Raw genomic sequence first — 20834 nt, 5'->3', positions numbered from 1 at the left:
GGTTATATGAGTATTTTCTTAGAAGATATGGTTTCAAAGTAAGTCATGAATTTTGTCTTTCTGTTGCGGGGGATGCCTTGTTGAGCTGCTTGTGGGATTTCAGGTCCCCGACCAGGGATTGAACCCAGGTCCTTGGTAGTGAAAGCACAGAGTCCTAACCACTGGACCTCCAGGGAATTCCCATGAATTTTCTTTTTCATTTAACTAAAATTGTAAATGTAATATACTAAGGGTGCTTCTTCAGGACAAACTTAACATTCTTCCCTTCTGCCTGCTGATGCTTGTGTCATACATACTATTAATTTAGGGATAATCTGTTTGCTGAAGGATATCTTCTGGACATGCAGAGAGGCGTACAAATGCAGTCCTAAACACGATGCTTACAAATAATTTATTCTTATTTCATACATTTGTTTTTCAGCAAAAAATGAATAGTTATTTATACAGATGTTCATGTTCAAGATCATAGGGAACAAATGTCTCAGAAAACCCAAATCATGATACACCAGAAAAGAGTCACAATTTTGTTCAGCTACATGCACAGAACTGACCGAGTGATAGTTATTTCTATGGATTATTTTGCTTAATTTATCAGGTAACAGGGGATTATGATTAAATAATCCTTTTCTGGCAGAATACACCAACGATTTGAAACCACATCGTAGCCCCCGTCCACACATCCTGAGAAAACCTCGCCAGCTGGCTAAACACAGCTGTTTAAGATCTAGGTGGTGACTGGAGTTAAGGTAGCCTAAGAAGAATTCATTTAGCAAGCAGTGGAAAAACTAGAAACTATTAGTTTCTTTTTTCATGCCTGCATTTTCCTTTACTCCCTTCTTCCTCCATGATCACCATTAAATGAACTTAAAAAATACTGACACAACGAGGGCTCTATTTGGTCACTGTTAAATCCTCCCTCTGCCTCTGACCTGAGGAAAAAGTGAGTATGGCCCTTCAATTAATGCCCTTGACCGCAAAAGGGGACCTGCTGGTTGTACATTCTTGTAAATCTGAGCAGTCATTGTATTTAAATCCTCAGTTTAGAAATGGATGAACCTCCTAAGGCAGATGGTTTGAGATGGCCTAAATACACATGGAATCTTTTTAGAAACCTTTTGTCTTCAAGGCTGAGTTGGAAAGTGAAGGCTTCAGGGGTGATGGCCATGGTCTGGGAGAAGGCTGATACGAAGAGAGTTCAGAGCTACCACGTGCTTTATTTAGAGAAGAGAGCGGCCACAGCGTCCTCCCCCAGCCCTGAAACACAGCCTTTTCCTGGTCTGTGGATTGATGGCATGAGGCTTTACTCTTCTTTCCGCTCCAGAGAAACTAGGAGTGGAGTGTCCAGGGCTATACATTTTACTGGCTATGTTATCCACTGTAAGTGAACCCTCATCAAACTCAACTGGGCCTCATTTCTTTACTGCCTTGGTACTCAGTTGCTTAGTTGGAACAATTTTGCTCATAGCCTCCATAAAAGACCAACCTGGTAGAAAAGTAGACCTTCTGCGCTAAGCCTTGCTGGGAGAGTGAATTTAATGATGTTTCTAACTAGAATTTTAAAAAGACTTAAATTTAGCCTTGTGACACACCTATAACATAGCTGACCTGTTTTCTTCTTTTAAAAAAATTGTTTTATCCTTTTTTAAACTATACACTATTTACATTTGTCAAGACCTTATAGGTCTTTATCATTTGGGTAAGAGCTCCAGGTTATTAAACTCCCAGGACAAAGATGAGGCTTTCCAAAAAGCGCTGGTTCTCATCTATGTGCAAAGGCCGGTTTTTACAAATAAATTGCTATTATAAACTTTTAAAATATAAAATTAGAATTCTTCTCTAAAAATTTTGCCTATTAATTTTCATTTTTGCATCCAGCATATTACAAACAGATCATGCTTTCTAACTAGAGATGGACCTAAAAGGAGAAATGATGTTAATGTGTCCCTGTACTCCATCTGGAAACAAGGGTTATTTACACGGGGTCCTTTCTCAATGTTGTGGTGAGCTGTGAGGGGCAGGGCCATCTCTACAGCATGGTTAAAAACCCAACCAAAGACCCCTCCACTCCTGCTTGAGTGCTTATTGCATATTTTAGGTGGAGTATAAGGCATGAGAAAGGTGGCCAGCCACTTTTACACGCTGGAGAATAACGCTGCACATTCAAGAAATGCCACGGTTGGAACAGCTTTCAGAGATTGTTCAAGAACAAAACGTATTAAAGGTCGTGCGTTACATTTAGAAGCACAATACATCGGAGAACATTTTCAAAAGCTCAAACGCAAAGCTGTGTTCCATTGAGTTAAATAGTCAATAAATGAGCATTTTGCTGCCTCTAGGTATGTGTTCAGAGCTTTCAAAAGTCACATCCTGCCACAATTAACAGCCAAATGAGCGTTCTCGGCCTCTGACCTATCCGTAAACGCTAATTCTGCAACTCACTCACAGGCTCTGAAGAAGCTGTTTGGAAACAAAAGAAGCCCACGAACCCGGTTAGAAATCTGCAAACCAGAAATGCAATACATTTGTCCTTTTAACAACGACAAAAATTTGTGTTGGCTTTTGGAATAGTGACCAAGAAGAGTAGACGACCAGGGGCTTCCCTGGTGGTGCAGTGGTTAAGAATCCGCCTGCCAATGCAGGGGACACAGGTTCGAGCCCTGGTCCGGTGCCTCGGAGCAACTAAGCCCATGTGCCACAACTACTGAGCCTGCGCTCTAGAGCCTATAAGTCACAACTACTGAGCCCGTGAGCCACAACTACTGAAGCCTACGCGCCTAGAGCCCGTGCTCCGCAACAAGAGAAGCCACTGCAATGAGAAGCCTGCGCACCACAACAGAGTAGCCGGAGTGCTGCAACAAAGACCCCAACGCAGCCAAAAATAAATAAATAAATTTTTTTTAAAAAGTGGACACCCATTTTCACAATTAAGAATAATTATTCATAATATTGAAGGAATAAAATCTTCAGTAGGAAGACATGCAGCCTGTCACAACAGAATACAGCAGTACTCAGCTTCCACCAATGATTGCGGCCTTTTTCAGTTTGTCTAGACTTGATCGCTTTTTGTCAGGTGATATACGTCAGAGAATATTGGCAATCCTTCAAGAAAATGATCAAAAGGTGATTTACAGGGCTTCCCTGGTGGCGCACTGGTTGAGAGTCCGCCTGCCGATGCAGGGGACATGGGTTCGTGCCCCGGTCCGGGAAGATCCCACATGCCGCAGAGCGGCTGGGCCTGTGAGCCATGGCCGCTGAGCCTGCGCGTCCCGAGCCTGTACTCCGCAATGGGAAAGGCCACAACAATGAGAGGCCCGCGTACCGCAAAAAAAAAAAAAAAAAAAACGTGATTTACAATTGGCTGATGCTATCCCCTCATGCCTTTTTGCCTTATGCCCTAATTTTATGGAGACAAATTAAAGACGGTAAACCAGAAGTACATCTGCTTCTCAAAATATACCAAGGCACTTGTGCTCAGGTCATAAGCTACAGGATGTGGTCATGCTGCCAAACAGAATTCCTCGCCTGCCTATCTGAGCACTAATGCCCTGGGAGTGCACACGCTTTTCTAGGGACAAAATGTAAAACTCAGGCAAAACTGTCCATAGTTCAGCTTGCCCCATTCTAACTGTGTGAAGCTAATCCTCCTTGTTCTCCCTTCTCCCATGCCTGCTTCCTATCTTTTTCACATCTGGTATTTTTTCTATGTAGCTTTCTCCAGATCAATTTTTTTCTAAAACAGGTTTCATAGGTTACAACACAATGACCTGAAAAGAGGAAAAAGGCTAAAGAACATTAGGTAATCTCAGCTAATCTTTGGAGATATAAGCATTTAAGCTGACATTTTAAAAAACTTAAATATGCTATCTGTGAAATGCAGACACTTAATGATATCACGGTTTAGGCACTTTGGATGAACCTTGCTTCACAGTGGTTTAAAACCATGAAACTTCCAAAAGTGATCTTTATGAATTAGCAGTGATGATAAATTTTTCAACTCTTTGTACATACGCCTGCTCTCCCTTCACCTGGATTATGCATTAAACTTTCTAGTTATTTTTACCAAGAAAATTCACATAGGCTTAGGAGCAGACAGAAAAAAAAAAAAAAAAGGAATGAAATCGATTGTGGGTGAATTAGCATGTGAATTGAAATAAGATTCTATGCATGGCTCTTAGGCTAATAGGAGAAAAGAACCAAACTCAGCGGCTTGGGACAGGGATCCCTGGCCAGAGGGCCTTTCTGGTGCTCCCACCTCTGTTCCACCAGCAGATAAAAGGGTAATGGCTATAATAATATGGCTGGTTCCTTGCCCAGCATCTTACATGCAGAAGGTTGCTAATGATCACTAAACGGATTACATGAACAAGCAAGTGAAAATCAACTCAGAGCGAAGTCGGCAGTGGCAGACTTCAGCAGATGAAGAACAATCCAAAATGACAGAAAGTACTTAAGCAGCTGATAACATTTTGTTTAAAATTTTATAACCTAAATTCAAGGATAGTCATCTCTAATCTCGCTGTTTTACAAGTATAAGGTAATCAATGAAAGGGGGAAAATATATAGATATCCAATTAGTGTCGGTGTGCTAGGCCAGGCATCATAGCCATGCAAACTAGTAACACTCACAATTGAGCACACAACCGTCTCCACGTTCTAATTCTGCCACCTTGGACCAACGGTATAACCTTAAAGTGGAGATAACGCCTACCTGTCTCCCACTATAGCTTTGTGCAGATTAAATCAAGCTGTGAAGAGATCTGAAGATTAAAATCCCTGTTTGTTATTGCTGTTAGCTCTCAGATTCAGCACCAAATCAGAAAAAGTTATAAAAATCACCTCCATCCTCAAATTTTGCATTCTTCAAAATGATTCCCCTGAAGTAGGATGATGAATTAAGTGAAATGGTTTTTGACTGCGATCACTTACAGGCAGGATTTATGAATGGAAACATGGGAAGGCCACTCTGGCCAGCTCTGAAGCCCTGGGCTTTCTTCCTGGGCTATTTACAGAAAGTGTATGGCCAGGGGAAAAGATCACGTTTGTTTTTACAAGCCAGTCATGACATGACTGAAGAACTCACTTCCTCTCTCTGCGAGGTCACCCTCTTCACCTGAAGGTGCAGATACAAGAATGGCAGGGAAGAAAGGAACCTCCCCTTAGCCGCCTACATCAGCCTGAGTCAGTTCCACAGACCAACCCACAGGGTGACAGGCATGGAAGTCAAACACCCTCATTTCCCAGGCATGACTCTCTGATGCTGCTCCTTGAGATGTCATCCAGATCATGACTAATGAGTAAAAATAAAATGCATTACATAACGGGCTTCAAAATTCTACTGCTGAAATAGGTTGTACAGAGATAAGGGAGTGCATTCTTACTTATCATCTGTCCTACATTTCTAACAGCTGAACACAATAAACTGACTGAATTGGATGTGGCAAAATGAAGAGTGTGAAAAAATATTTTAAAAGCGATTTTATTCTGATTGTCATATTACCCCTGAAATATATAATATACCTGGAGAGTTCCAAATGTGGAGACTGAGTAAATATTTGCTGATTCTCAAATATCATCATTTATCTTGACCGAAATCCGATATCATTTAGCAAATAACATATATAGCCTCACAAATCAACCCCGGTCTTATGTAGTGTATACGTGTATACGGTACCTATTTGGAAACATGAGGTAAAGCCAAACCAATGTTTTCAACTAGAATGTCCTTTGTCAGTGCTGTATGTGGTATATAAAAATGAAGATGGAATGGGAAAGGGAACGTGCAGGAAGGAAGAAGCAAAGGGAAGGAAAGTCAGTCCTCACTTTGCTGAAACCTTCCAGGGGAAAAGTGTGTCATCTTACTGGGCTCATGCATCATAATCACTTGAAAATTATATGGGTATAATTTTATCCTTAAGCGGCCTCTGCTTAAGGACAAAGACACAAGGCAAGAAGAGAATTTTCTTTGAGGACCTGGAAGATCGCCAACAAAAATTTAAAATGACAAATAGAGGCTTTATTTCTTGTTCTCAAACTCATCAACCTTTTTTAGAAGGCTGTCTCTAGAGAGTTTCTTCTATTTTACAAGGAAGATCCAAAATGCTCCTCAACCTGTTTTTCTAGCTTCCAAACCAACATTTTTGGGGGCTCTAGAAGAGACAACAATGACATGCAAATGAGTTTGCATGTGGAAATAGCCTGATTGCCACAATTGTCCTTGAATACATGTACTGAATTAAGTTACAGCTGAGGATTAACATCCGTGGCAGGCACAGCTCTCAGTCCCTGTAACCTAACAGGAATCTCCTTGCACTTTGCCAAACATGAGACACTGACACCCATCAGCAAATGTGCAAAGTGTATTTACAATCTCGTTAAGAGATCTCCTAAGTTAAATATAGACATATATAAAGTTAACTTCCGTGTGCAATTAACACACAAGGATACTGGTTCCTCCAGGGAATTGTGCCGGAGCCTATCTGTTTACAAGTACAGTAGTGATTAAAAGCATAAACAAAAAGAGCAATCTTGGCAGGACCACCAGCCTACCAGTGCTGAGGTAAGTGTTCATCTACCTTCTGTCCTTGCTCTAAATTATACCATGAAGTCAAGACTTCCCCATTCAATGACTTATCTGGCTCTTCACCCGAAGGACGAAGGACGTGTCAAGAAGTGTGATAAGTATTTAAATAAGCCACCTCAGTGGTTTGTGTTAGTCTAGAGCTGCTATCTCAAGTCCAGGATAACGTTTATGAGAAATGTCTTAAGTAACACTGGCCAACGCGGCTGTCAGATAGGATCTCAGGAGCGTGTTTCCCTAATTTTTCAACGATTTAGGGTGACCGCCATTCATTTCCATAGTCTGGATCCAAATGAGAATTCAGTGCTTAACTAGGCAAAGGTCATCTTATTTAACTCAAAATTTTCAGCTATAACTCAAGCAACATACTCCTGACTTTCATATTACAACTGCCATATTTACTGCTGAATACTACGATTTTAATTTTAAGCAAGGCTAGACAGGCTCAGTCTAGAACAGTGTCCTTTCACCTTCCCCGATGGCAGCATTAGGAACCACAGCCTCATTAGTGGGCTGATTTCTTCTCCTTGTAAGAGAAGCCAAATGCTCTGCATGTCCTAGGAAGCCACTACTGGTCCTACCAAAAACTTACAACCCATACCTCCTCCTTCCCTCCTGAATAGAATGTTAAACCTTGATTTGCAATAAAGTAAGAAAAGCTTACACCTACTGCTCTCCCCATGCAATAAACTATGTTTGAGGACCAGTCATTTGGGCATTGCTTCAAAAGGCACATTTATTCCAGTGGCAATTTGAATCAGTAGAGAAAAAGAGAATCAGATTAAAAACAAAACCGAAAAACAGGATGGGTTTTGTGGAACACATGAGTAAATAGCAATCTGGGACCTATACAATCCACTTAGCTCCTTCCCGATAGTTTAACCAGAGTCCCTAAGGTAGAATAATTCACAGTTGTATCATGACACACACAGGCCTTCAAAAAATACTGTTTAAAAAAGTAGCTGAGAACTCTCAAGCAGCTTGCCCTGATGTCCAGTTCAAGTATATGCAACGCAGAAGAGCTGCAAGATTCCAAACTACGTGATAAAGAAAATTCAGTGCAGATCACAGGCTTCGATAAATTATGAAAAATCATTGTATATATTACTATTTAACTAACATCTAAGAAACATTGTGAAATAATTAACGTGTGTTCACATTCCATGCATTTTCTAGCAGGTTAAGCCCTGGGTTAGTGTCTCTGTGCTCTTTTCCTACAAAGCTCTATTCTTTGACAAATCCAAGCATTCCTCACACTGAAACGGAAGTACCCAGGGATTCTGTCTACTTACCCTCTTTACTGCATGCCTGACCTCACAAGGGCTGCTCGTTATTACCTCTGGCAGAGAAGACGACTGGAAGATCGAACTGGTTGGGGGTTTATGTGGGGTTCTATTCGCGCTGCCTTAGAAGAATCCCTGGATGTCACAGGCACCACCTGCATTTTTTCCAGGGGCAAGAACCAGCCGCCCTCTCCCTCCTGCTTGCCCCACCTCCCTCTCCCAAAGCCCTAAGTGCACTGAGTGCACTCTCCCAAAGCCCTTGTCGCACTGAACTTTTTCCCTGTGGTTTTGCAGCACCCTCCTCGAGCAAAGAAGGAAACACAACAAAACTTGAAAACAAACCAACAACAGAAACTTCAAACAAACAGGTGAGCGAGCCGGCAGCCTCCTCCAAGGCGGAGGCTCACTTTTTACCGCAGAATTCGGTGTTGTTGAGGAACTTCTTGATGACCAGCCCCAGGCAGACAACCAGCAACAACATGTAGCCCACGGTGCCCGAGAAGGTGGGCGCGTCCGGCGGCGCCTTAAGGAACTGGCGCAGGCCCTCCTCCACGTAGTACACCTGGTCGTAGATGCTGAGGAAAGTGAAGATGTGGAAGAGCTGGTGGCTGTGGCCGATGATGTCGAAGAGGCCCGGCTGGATGCGCTCGGGGATCTTGCTCACGTTGAAGAAGGCGGCCACCACCAGCCAGAAGTAGCGGCGGTAGAAGTGCACGAAGAGCGTGGGGTTCTCGCCCCGCAGGTCGAAGAGCCAGCTCTCGAGCATGATGGGGCAGGCCATGCTCAGGGGCATGACGAAGACGAAGGTGCGCAGCGCGAACGGATAAGAGCACCAGTCGGTGCGGCTCTTGCAGCAGGCCACGGTGCAGGCCACGGCCAGCAGGAAGGCCACGGGCAGCACGAGCGCGCGGTAGGCGGCAATGAGGCCCGTGCAGTCCACGTGCCAGCCCAGGCGCTGCTGCACGTACGGGGTCATCACCCTGGCGTCCAACAAGCTCAGGCCGGGCAGCAGGTAGTAGTAGTAGGCCACAGTGCTGCCAAAGCCGTAGTAGCTGATGGACGCGTAGTCCAGGTAGAAGAAGGCTGCGCGCAGGCGCAGCGACAGGCAGCTGAACACGTGCGCCGTGCAGCTCATGGCGAAGGTCAGCAGCACGCCCGAAGCGTAGCACCACAGCGGCAGTAGCCACGGATGGTGGAAGGGCACGTCGCGGCCGCTCAGGAAGAACAGGCGGCAGAACTTGCTCAGGAACAGCAGCAGTGGGATGAAGTGCGTCCAGAAGTTCAGCGTCTCGTTGGTAGGCTTCAGCACCGAGGCTAGGCACTCCTGCGCCGTGCACGGCAGCCGCCGGTAGCCCGACAGGATGAAGCACTCCACAAAGTCGTCGGGCACCTCGTCCCAGCGCAGCAGCGGCTTGGCGGAGGCCGGAGCGTCCCCGGAGGGTGAGGGGTGGGGGCGTGAGGCGGCCTCCGAAGCCGCCGCGGTCGTGCCGGGCGGGCCCTTTGTGCCCGCGCTCCGGGGCTGCAGGCGCCGCGGCATGGTGCCCGGGGCTTGGCTAGGGCGCGCACAGGCGACCTCTGGCGCCGGCTCCGGCGCGCTCGCCAGTCCCCGCCGGCTGCCGTCGGAGCCTTTGTGCACGCGCCGGGGGCGTCGCTGCAGGTTCACGAGAAGACCTGAGCCTTGGAGCAGCCGTTCCTAAAAAATAAACAAATAAGTAAATAAAAATAGTCATCGATTTCGCAGCCGCGTAGCGACCGGTAGGAGCGCACGGGGCTCGGCGGCCCCTTCCCCAGGCTCCCTGCTACCGGCTCTCGGCCGCCCGCGCTGCTGCAGCGGCGGTGGCGGCGCGGCTGACGGCGGCGCTGCTGCGGTGACTGGGCATCGCGCGGTGCGGGCGCAGCAGCAGCCGCCCCCGGCGCGGGAGGCGGGGATGTGGGAGCTGAGGCGCTGGAGGGAGGGAGGGACGGGCGCACTGGGGGAGGGCGGGGGCCTCTCTGGCTAGTGTTTCGCGGCGGCCTCGGGGGATAGAGTTGTCCCTGGGCTCGAGTTCCGTACCATCCCCCCTCCCTCGGGTCGCAGAAGCCCGAGCTGGCCCGTTAATGATTGATGCGGGGGACCAAAGGCTGCGCCCGCGACTCAGCAGCCCGCGCCGAGGACGAGGGTCGGCGCGGGGATTCGAAACCCGACAGCCACGCGGGCGTTCGAGAGGACACTGGAGAAACGCGTCCGCTGGGGGCGGGGAGCTGCGGCCGCGGGGGGAGGGGAGAGGAGCGCAGCCGGCGCGCCTGAGCCGGGGCAGGGCGGAGGGATGCGCTGACAGTAATCTCCGGAGGGGGCGGGGGCGCTCCGGAAATCGGGGGCCTTTGAGGCCATGTCTGGATCGGGGCGTGTCATTGTCAGATACCTGGGACTGCTCCTCTCTTTCCGTGTGTGTGCGCGCGCCCGCGCGCGCGGTCCTCACTCTTAGCACCATATCAAGCATTAGTTTGTCTCCTTTCGTCTAGCGGACTTATTCAGGTGCGTCACTAACCTCCTTTCGTCCTTGTCCGGTCCAAACGAACGGTCCTCTAAACTGGCCTGTGGTCGCGCTCACCAGGCCTCGGGGGCCGCAGCTCACCCGTGCTCCTGTTCTTGTGTCTTTAACTAGGAATTTTGTTTGGAGCCCAAAGTCCTACAACTCAGAGCGGGCTGCTCAAACTCCACGTTTTAATGAAAATTTTCAGGTGAAGACCAGGCGATTCAGAAAGCCTGTAACGATCTGAGGAATTTATTAAGAAGGGGTTCCCAAGCAGAGCTGCGCCTGAGTCAAAGGCTGATCATAAGTGGGGGCCGTTGATGACGGAGGACTAAAAGGAGGAGGTGCGTTCTAGCCCTAACTGAAAAGAGAACGGAGACGAATTCGTAGAGACTCGGAGGGGTGGCTTGGAAAAAGCTTATGCATAATTTAGCAGAAGTACCTGGCAGGCTAAGTTGGGTGGCTGGAGCCCAGAAGAAAGGAAGACTGAAGAATGGAAAACAGTTGTGATGCACTGCGCTGTGAAAATATGCCCGTAAGCCTTGTGAAAAGAGGGGCTAAAAAACCTGCCTCCTGTGAAATGTTTATCATTTCACGGAAGTTTCTCTTAGTGATGCCTTGGGGATGTGACTGAGTCTGACTTGCATCACTGACCTGCTGTATAGTGTCATGGCAACAAGGGCTAACCTTTAAGGAGCCAGGCACTGTTCTAAGTGCTTTACAGTTTTAAAATTTTTTAGGTATTATTATTTTTCCCATTTTGCAGGTAAGGAAGTGGAAGCACCACAACGGTGAATAATATGCCCAGTTGGCAGAAGGGGGATTTGAACCCAGCAAGCTGCTTCTGGATCTTGTGTACTTAAAGCAGAACATCCAACAACCTGATTTGCTCAGAAGAAACTAGTAGGGAAGGATAGTCTGATTTGAGGAAAGCCTTTCATGTTCATTTTATAAGTGAAAGGCCACCTTCATCACTATAACAAATCCTGTAGGTACATCAAGGAAGATTTACTTAGTGGTGGCTCAGAGGACTTAAGTTATGGATAAGAATTATTTATAACTAAGAAACCATTCAGTATTGTAAATGTCTAAAATTACTTAAAGGTACTAGAAACAGTCCCTTTAGAAGTTTCCGCTTTCTCTTTGAAAAAAGTGTTTTCCATTAATAACTGCTTTAGCAAACTCTTACACAACTAGACCAAAGGTACACTTGGGTCTCGAGCCTTTCTGAACTATCACAAATTCCTTATTAATGGATTTTAAATAAGTGAGATTTTGCCGTAGTTACTTAACTAGTATTTTGTTTTGCCACTGTCTATAGCCTTGTTTTTGTTTTTGTTTTTGCGGTACGTGGGCCTCTCACTGTTGTGGCCTCTCCCGTTGCGGAGCACAGGCTCCGGACGCACAGGCTCAGCGGCCATGGCTCACAGGCCTAGCCGCTCCGCGGCATGTGGGATCTTCCCGGACTCGGATACGAACCCGTGTCCCCTGCATCGGCAGGCGGACTCTCAACCACTGCGCCACCAGGGAAGCCCAGCCTTGTTGTTTTAAAGCAAAACCTAATTTCCTTTCACATCTGGACTAAGGATCCAGGCTAATTTGTAAAAGGGATTAAGATTCAGCCATTTATAAATCAAACCTGGGAATGATAAAACTGAATCCAGGGCAGACTGGAAAAAAAAATTTTTTTTTCTATTCTCTTTGTTACTTCATAAACAACTTGAGCTGTAGAAAAATGTTGATCTTATAATAAGCCCCATATTTACCAACCTCTTAGTTGCATAATCAGCTCACTTACATAATCGGGAGAAATAATAGAAAGTTCACATCAAGTGAAATAATGGAATTGACTCTAAATGAAAGTGAAAAAACTCTGGCTAGGTGGAATAACATTTATCTTGATGACTAAGAGTGATGAGACCGGCTATAATAAAAGATGGTGTTCTTTAAAACACTCAGTATTTTATAAAGTCAAAAGATCTGTTATAACATTCTCATGTCTTTCGGAAAGTCTTTGTGACTTCTGCTTTTCTCTTTTCTCACGCGTCTCCCACCGCACATGAGGCACAAAGTCAGCTGCTGCCTTGAAGTGGTGTTCCCGAAAGCTCTCTGATGCCAGCCAGAACAGGTGTCCTGGCTATACCTTGACAAGTCCAAGTAAAAAGGAAGTAAGGAAACTGCAAAATTCACCTAACTTATTTATAAAAAAAAAAAAAAAAACTATGATTTTTCCTTAATTACTACCAATCTATAGAATTAATTTTTCTTAAGGTTTTTGAGATGTAAAACTGTGTTCCCCAAACCTTACAAAGGCTGGCTTTTGTAGTTTATTTTAAGTCCAGTAAACTAACTGCCTCTTGTCAGTGAGAACCACGATTCCATCCCCCTGGGCTTGGCTAAACAGATAGAAGCAGTGGGCTGGCTGCCATTCCCTGAAGGTGCACTGGGAGATAAGGCATCTCTAAGGTAACCAGAACTACCAAGTTCCTGATAGAGAAGAGTCACCAGGTATTACATTGGAAAGCCAGTGCCAGCGTTTAGAGGCAGAAACCAGCTAGTTCTCCCAACTGAAATCTTGTCAAACCAAGGCTACAAATGTGTTTTTCGCAGTTCTGCGAAGGATGCTGAGGTATCCTGGCTGCAAAATGCAGTCATAGGTAGGCATTGTAGCAAGCAGGACAAATGGCTTTTGCCCTTGTGGTTTGCTTTGGTGATGTTCTTACAGACCAACTATAAGTTTATTTGTGTTTCTCGCTGCAGTAATAAGATGAAGCATATATAAAAATTCCCAAGCAAATGTGATGTCCTCTAATAAAGATGATGAGATATTTGTAAAGCCTGCAGAAAAAAATATGCTATGATATTTGTTAATACTACACCTGGTTTTGGAGGAAGTAATTTTTTTGCTAGTCTCATTTCTAGAAAATCAATCAACCAACCAAACGAAATCTACTATGGACCCAGTGCTTAAATGCACCCATGACTCTGTATGAAGAGAATTCTATAAGGTTTGGTCCCTCTCCTTAGAATATACAGTCTAAACAAAGTGCTTCTCTTTCCTCAAATTGAAAACAGTCGTAATGTTATCATCCAAACTCTTCCATGTTGTTTGGGATTAAAATATACACACTACTATGTATAAAATAGATAACATGGGAAAGGGACAGTGGGAGGGAGAAGCAAGAGGGAGGGGATATGGGGATATATGTATACATATAGCTGATTCACTTTGTTATACAGCAGAAACTAACACAACATTGTAAAGCACTTATACTCCAATAAAGATGTTTAAAAAAATAGATAACCAACAAGGACCTACTGTATAGCACAGGGAATTATACTCAATATCTTGTAATATGTTGTATCTTCCAATATACCTATAATGGAAAAGAGTCTAAAAAGGAAAATATATATATATATATATATATATATATATATATATATATATAACTGAATCACTTTGCTGTACACCTGAAACTAACACAACATTGTGAATCAACTATATTTCAATACAAATTTAAAAAAAAATCACTTCCATGTCAGATGTGGTCACTACCAGATTATAGGGTCCCAGCTTCCTAATGGTGGAAAAACTTCTGGCAGTGGCATCAGGTGTAACTATGGCAACTTTTTCAGGGCAAAGTGCAATCCAAAGCCTGGGTAGAGGGCTGAAAGTGAGAGAGAGAGTGGTGGGAGATTGAGTTCTTACCTGGCACCGTTCCTGCCTGGTTACTGACATGGTGGCAGGGTTCTCTCTCTCTTTTTTTTGGCTGCACTGCAAGGCTGGTGGGATCTTAGTTCCCCGACCAGGGATTGAACCTGCGCCCTCGGCAGTGAAAGTGTGGAGTCCTAATCACAGGACCTCCAGGGAATTCCCAACAGGGGTCTCTTTTGAAGGAAAGCTAAGGGAGCCTTGTTGAGGGTGTTTTTGCCTTTTGAGGTTCTATGCCGGGAGTGATGATTCCATATGCCCCTCTCTCCACAAGTTCACCTGCTCTCTACCAGTGGTCTCCAGAGTGGGCTGCACAAGAAGACCGATTATGGTGAAGAATAAGATGTCGCAACTTCTGTTTCAATAGATCTCATCCTCTGAACGTCCATACTCTGAGAAGGTTGTATAATACGCTTAACGTGGAACCCATGGAGGTAACTTAACAAATAATACGTTGGGTCGTGGGGAGCATCTAAACACTGGCAGGTAAAGGGCACGCGATCGAAACTGTTTGACGACTTCTGCCCTGGAGTCCATTGCCCTTGTTTGTCCGGTCTGCTTCCATCCCCTGTCCCAGATCCAGGATGGACTCCCCTTTCTTGCCTCTCAGGTTGCTGGAAAGGGTGTTTCGGAGTCACCGTCTGTCGTCCTACAGTTCCTAGGCTCTGATTAGCCCTGCCCAAGCCTTCAGCCCCTCCCATAGCTTTCCTGAGCTAATGCAGTCTCCATTCTGGAGTTATTTCTCCCAATTCTGCCCTTTGTGTTTCCTGACGAGAGCCCGGATTGTCTTCCTGTAAAATCCTCGTATTTACATGTTACATTCACCCTAATTCAGAGTTATCCCTAATTCAGAGTTATCCTTTGGGGAAGAGACTTTTTTGGTGGTGCCTTTGAGGTGGCTTCCATTCATTTAACTTCAGAAACAGTGATACAAGTGTGTAAGATAGATGACTGAGTGCCTGCTCCTGATTATTTTATTTATTTTTTTAAAAATCTATTTCTTTATTTTTGGCTGTGTTGGGTCTTCGTTTCTGTGCGAGGGCTTTCTCCAGTTGTGGCAAGCGGGGGCCACTCTTCATCGCGCTGCACGGGCCTCTCACTGTCGCGGCCTCTCTTGTTGCGGAGCACAAGCTCCAGACGCGCAGGCTCAGTAGTTGTGGCTCACGGGCCTAGCTGCTCCATGGCATGTGGGACCTTCCCAGACCAGGGCTCGAACCCGTGTCCCCTGCATCGGCAGGCGGACTCTCAACCACTGCGCCACCAGGGAAGCCCTGCTCCTCATTATTTATTGACAGTTTTCCTTGAGACACAGTGCTTTGCACATAGTAAGTACTCAACACGTCCTTGTGATTGGGGCAATTCTTTTCAGTACTGTAGTTCTTTAAAAGGTTAGACTCTTAGAATAGACTTGTCCTGTAACCCTTTGGTCATCTACAGAGTTGGTCATCTAGTCCACCTCTCTTCCCATTTATCATAGTTGTTTCAGTTTATTGATCATACACTGTATTCAGGTACGGGGATAGGCACTTTACCTATATTATCTCTAATTCGCAGAATACTCTTTGTAAGGTAAGTCCACTCTCCTCATTTTCAGACAAGAAATCAGAGGCTCAGAGATGTGAAGCAGTTGGGTGGCAGAGCCAGAGTCAAACTATTAATTCCAAACTCCCCACTCTTTCCTTTATGGGGCACTGTCCCCAGCAAGGCTATGGTGTAGCCAGCCTTGAACATCTCCAGCAAAGGCACCTATTACCTCATATGGTCTCCCCTTCCATTTTCAGCATTTTAAATGGTTGTTGTTGGAGAACTTTGTAAATAATTAAATGAGCACAACTGATGAGAAAAAAGCCACTGTTACATCTTGGCCTAAAGGTCAACCATAAGTGTCATTGAATGTGGTCACTGGTTGGATCTGGTTAGAAAGTCCCCGAAAGGAATGATGCCAAATAAGACGTGTGTGCGTGCAGTATGTGTCAGCTGCATATTGATTATCCATGGCTGGAAGGTACATTTCATACAAAGAGCATTTTCCTGTAAACAATTAACATCTGTTGTTACCAGGGGGCTTGCCATACCCTCGATCTCTACAAAGAGGCCAATAGCAGATTCTGTGACTTCAGAGATGATCCTTGCATTTAGTACAATATTATTGACTACAGTGATTGATTAATACAGAAAGGAAAATATTCTGCTATGGTTTCATTTCGTTTTTTTTCTTTTTAGAAATTAAAAAAACGTTTAGGCATAATTCACATGCCACATTATATTAGTTTCAGGTGCACAATGATTTGATATTTGTATCTATTGTGAAATGGTCACCACAATAAGTCTAGTTAACATCCATCACCATACATAGTCACAAAAAAATTTTTTTTCTTGCATTGAGGACTTTTAAGATCTACTCTCTTGGCAACTTTCAAATATGCAATACAGTGTTATTATCTGTAGTCACCATGCTGTACCTTATATCCCCAGGACATTAATTTTTTTAACTGGACATTTGTACTTTTTGACACCCTTCACTCATCTTGCCCACCCCCAGCCCCTGAATATGTTATTTTCTTCCTCTGACTTTTTTCACTAGCATAATGTCCTCAAGGGCCTTCCATGTCGTCACAAATGGGAAGATTTCACTCTTTTTTATGGCAGAATTATATTCCATTGGTGTATCCATCTATCTATCTATCTATTATCTATCTATCTATCTATCTCTTCTTTATCTATTCATCCATCTATGGACAGTTAGGTTGTTTCCATATCTTGGCTATTGTTAATAATGCTGGAATGAGCATGGAGGTGCAGATATCTTTTCGAATTAGCATTTCCATTTTCTTTGGATAAAAACTCAGGAGTAGAATTGCTGGATTGTATGGTAATTCTATTTTTAATTTTTTGAGAAACCTCCATACTGTTTCCACAGTGGGTGTACCAATTTACATTCCAATCAACAGTGCACAAGGGTTTCCTGTTCTCCAGTACAGGTTGTTTCTTATCTTTTTGATAATAGCCAGTTTAACAAGTGTGAGGTGGTATCTCAGTGTGGTTTTGACTTGCATTTCCCTGATGATTAGTGACGTTGAGCATCTTTTCATGTACTTGTACATCTAGCTTTTTTTTTTTTTTTTCAGTACGCGGACCTCTCACTGTTGTGGCCTCTCCCGTTGCGGAGCACAGGCTCCGGATGCACAGGCTCAGCGGCCATGGCTCACGGGCCCAGCCGCTCCGCGGCATGTGGGATCTTCCCAGACCGGGACACGAACCCGTGTCCCCTGCATCGGCAGGCGGACTCTCAACCACTGCGCCACCAGGGAAGCCCTACATCTAGCTTTTTAATGTAATGATTTTCTTTTTCTTTGAGGTTCAGTGTCTATTTGTTGAAAATATTTATCAACATAATTATCTTGGGACCAATCACAAAACTAATTGAAGGTATTGTATCTTACATATATTGATTTTTTAAAGAGTGTGATCTTACATTCACCTTGTGCCCCATTCATGTGAAAACCACAAGAATGTGGGGTTACCAATAATAGGACTTTCCTCCACACACTTAATTCACTTCTATACAATGAACAAGGAGCGTTTTTTTTTTTTTTTTTTTTTTTGCGGTACGCAGGCCTGTCACCGTTGTGGCCTCTCCCGTTGCCGAGCACAGGCTCCGGACGTGCAGGCCCAGAGGCCATGGCCCACGGGCCCAGCCGCTCTGCGGCATGTGGGATCTTCCCGGACCAGGGCACGAACCCGCGTCCCCTGCATCGGCAGGCGGACTCTTAACCACTGCACCACCAGGGAAGCCCCAACAAGGAGTTTTTTTAAGGAACATGCGTAGTCCCTTGGTCACCCAGTGGCATGTTTCCTTTAAGCCATGTGTTCTGAGAATTCTATGGTCAAAATGCATTAGTTTTGTTTTATTCTTGGTCCCTTCCCTGCTCCTCCAAACTTCCACCAAACTCCGCTCTAGATACCTCATTCTCATACACACTTAACTCACTGATTAGAGATAACCCAGTGCTGGATAGGGATTATTGAGTAAATCTATAGTGAGCATTCAGGAGACAGGCCAGTTGTTTATTTAGCAAGCAATAATAAACACCACTTATGCACATAGCTTGTACCTATTGCTCAAGGCATGGAAAGGCAGAGGAGCAAGTTGGAGCACAACAAAGAGAAGTCAGAATCATCCCTCTTCTCACTTGGAGGGGAAATGGGTCCACAATGTTTTAATGCAACCACTTTGTGATTACTTATTTAACGCAGCCATTTTGAAACAAGGAACATTTCAATGCTGCTTCAAACACCATTAAGCTTCTGATGTTTTTACTTCTAAGTAATGTGCTAGACAGACACCTGCACCCCACCCACGGAGGTCAGGGCTGGGGTGAGGGTTAAGCACCATCTGGCAAGAAAACTATGGAAAACAGAGTCATGAGTCATCCACACTTGTTCATCTCAAAGAGAACTGTCATCCCTGGATTATTTGTTTGTCTGTCCCTTGGCTTGCATCTCTGTTCTCTGATTTCTCCTTTACTGTACCAATGCCCAGGCTCACTTCTTCTTTTTCTTCTTTTTTCTTAATAGATCTTTATTGGAGTATAATTGCTTCACAATACTGTGTTAGTTTCTGTTGCACGGCAAAGCGAGAATCAGCCATATGCATACATATGTCCCCATACCCCCTCCCTCTTGAGCCTCCCTCCCACCCTCCCTATCTCACCCCTCCAGGTCATCACAAAGCACCGAGGAAGACCTAAATAGACATTTCACCAAGGAAGACATACAGATGGCCAAGAGGCACATGAAAAGATGCTCAACATCACTAATTATTAGAGAAATGCAAAACAAAACTACAATGAGGTATCACCTCTGGCGGGTCAGAATGGCAGTTATCAAAAAAGCTAGAAACAATGAATGCTGGAAAGGGTGTGGTGAAAAGGGAACCCTCCTACACTGTTGGTGGGAATGTAAATTGATACAGCCACTTCTAATTAACAGCTTTGAATGCAAGAGTATGGAACTGACTTTGTTTTCCACTTTAAATTGCATGAATGTCCACTCCTATGTTTTGGAAGCTTCCTGATTATAGTAACTTTATTTAATTGGGTCAGTGTTGGAAGGGAAGTGGGGTGGGAATGGAATGACTCTTCGGGTTACAATTCTATCTCATATTGCAAGCTCCAGACTGCATCGGAAATCCTCAATTAACATTTCTAACAGGTCCTTCAGTGATGTACATATATTCTATCTACTGGCATCAAATTCCTTTGCAATAACTTAGGGGAGACAGGCTACTCCAGGTCTGGTAGATGTCAACACAACACTTTGTTTTCTCATATTATTAAACAAAATTAAAACAAATATCGAGTAATTGGATGTGGGCTTGTCAAAACCATAAATTTGTAAGACATTTTAAACAATTCAGAAATAAAGTAGGAAATGAAAATCTCATAAAAAGGGGGATTAGAGATGGAAGAAGGGGTGAGGAAAGGCTATTTTTCTTGTTTTATTTGGTAATTTAAAAACCGGTAGTGATTTTACACTTACGTCAAGAATCTTTTGACTTTGCTGGGAAGAATGTTCTATCTCAGGAGAGACAAAGCATGGTACAAATACTATAAAAGAAGGAGTAAAATGATGGGGAGGGAGGAGAGGATTTCTCTGTGTGAGAGGGGCATGGAAATAGCTGCCTTAGTTTCCAAATTGGAATGGTATTGTATTAGGGCTGATGTGGTTCTTAAATTCTATGTCAGCCTCATGATTGATGGCAGAAAATCATCGCCCCAGTGGGGGACGGAGGGGAGTCCCTTGTCGGGGGGAGGGGGACTCCTAAATCCTGTCCCATGTGGTTGGTGGTTAGCTCACGGAAGGAAGGGATTTTTAATCTACACCACTCATCTTTTAAGACAGAGGTTGCTAGTTACCATGTTCCCTCATTCAATCCTCTCTCTCATCCGCTGCACCAGCCTTCCTGCTGTCCCTCTAAAAGCGTGCGCCACCAGGAGAGGCTCCGTGTGGCTGTGCGCAAGCTGTCCCCTGCACCACAGCCTGGCAGCAGGGGCAGGGAGGTCTGACAGGCAGCCTGTAATCTGCCGGCCACACTCTGGGCCCAGCCGTGGGCTGTCTCCCCAGAAGAAAGGGTACGTTTCCCTGACTCACTGCTGGGCTGCCAGCTGCCCCCGGGCCCTTGCACTTGCTGTTTCTCTCTGCCTCAGATGCCTTCTGCCCTGACATTGTCCCTTCATTCAGTTTTCTGATCAACATCACCATCTCTCAGAAAACTCTGCCACCCATCCGATCTCAAATGACAGCCCCCGTCACTCTTTGCCTCCTCGCCCTGCTTTATTTTCTTCATATTTTTCTAGCTGACACTGTGTAATATATGGCATGATATATACTTCTTCATTCTTTCTCCCCTCCTGAAATATAAGCTCTGTGAGGGCAGGAACTTTGCTCTCTGCTGTATCCCCAGCACCTATCAGAGGGCCTGGCACATAGAAGGCACTTAATTAACATTTGTGAAATGTTTAAAAACACCCATTTCCAAGGCTTTCTAAGTCCAGAGTTAGGCTCAATTCAGAACATTTGTACTGACCCTGTTCAAGCAGACTCTTCTCTAATTAACTGATCTCCACAACCCAGAAAAGCTAAACCAAAAATAGAAAACACGAAAGCTGTTGGCTGAGAACCTGTGACTAGGGCTGTGGTGTCTGCACTTCAGAATCAATCACTTGGGGACCTTAACAGCAAAACCC

At 44.8% G+C, this 20834-nt stretch overlaps 1 protein-coding gene across 1 annotated transcript; it reads right to left on the bottom strand.

Moving 5' to 3' along the window:
- Positions 1-606: 606 nt before the first annotated feature.
- On the bottom strand, positions 607-9728 carry PAQR9 (progestin and adipoQ receptor family member 9). Its single transcript, XM_033402774.2, has one exon. It carries the CDS (start codon positions 9395-9397, stop codon positions 8264-8266), a length of 1134 nt encoding a protein of 377 aa, XP_033258665.1. The 5' UTR covers positions 9398-9728; the 3' UTR covers positions 607-8263.
- Positions 9729-20834: the final 11106 nt, after the last annotated feature.

Source organism: Orcinus orca, chromosome 5 (genome assembly GCF_937001465.1).
Source record: "Orcinus orca chromosome 5, mOrcOrc1.1, whole genome shotgun sequence".
Lineage (NCBI taxonomy): Eukaryota > Metazoa > Chordata > Mammalia > Artiodactyla > Delphinidae > Orcinus > Orcinus orca.
Note: the sequence above shows the minus strand (reverse complement) of the source record. Positions and strands in the feature narration are given on the sequence as shown.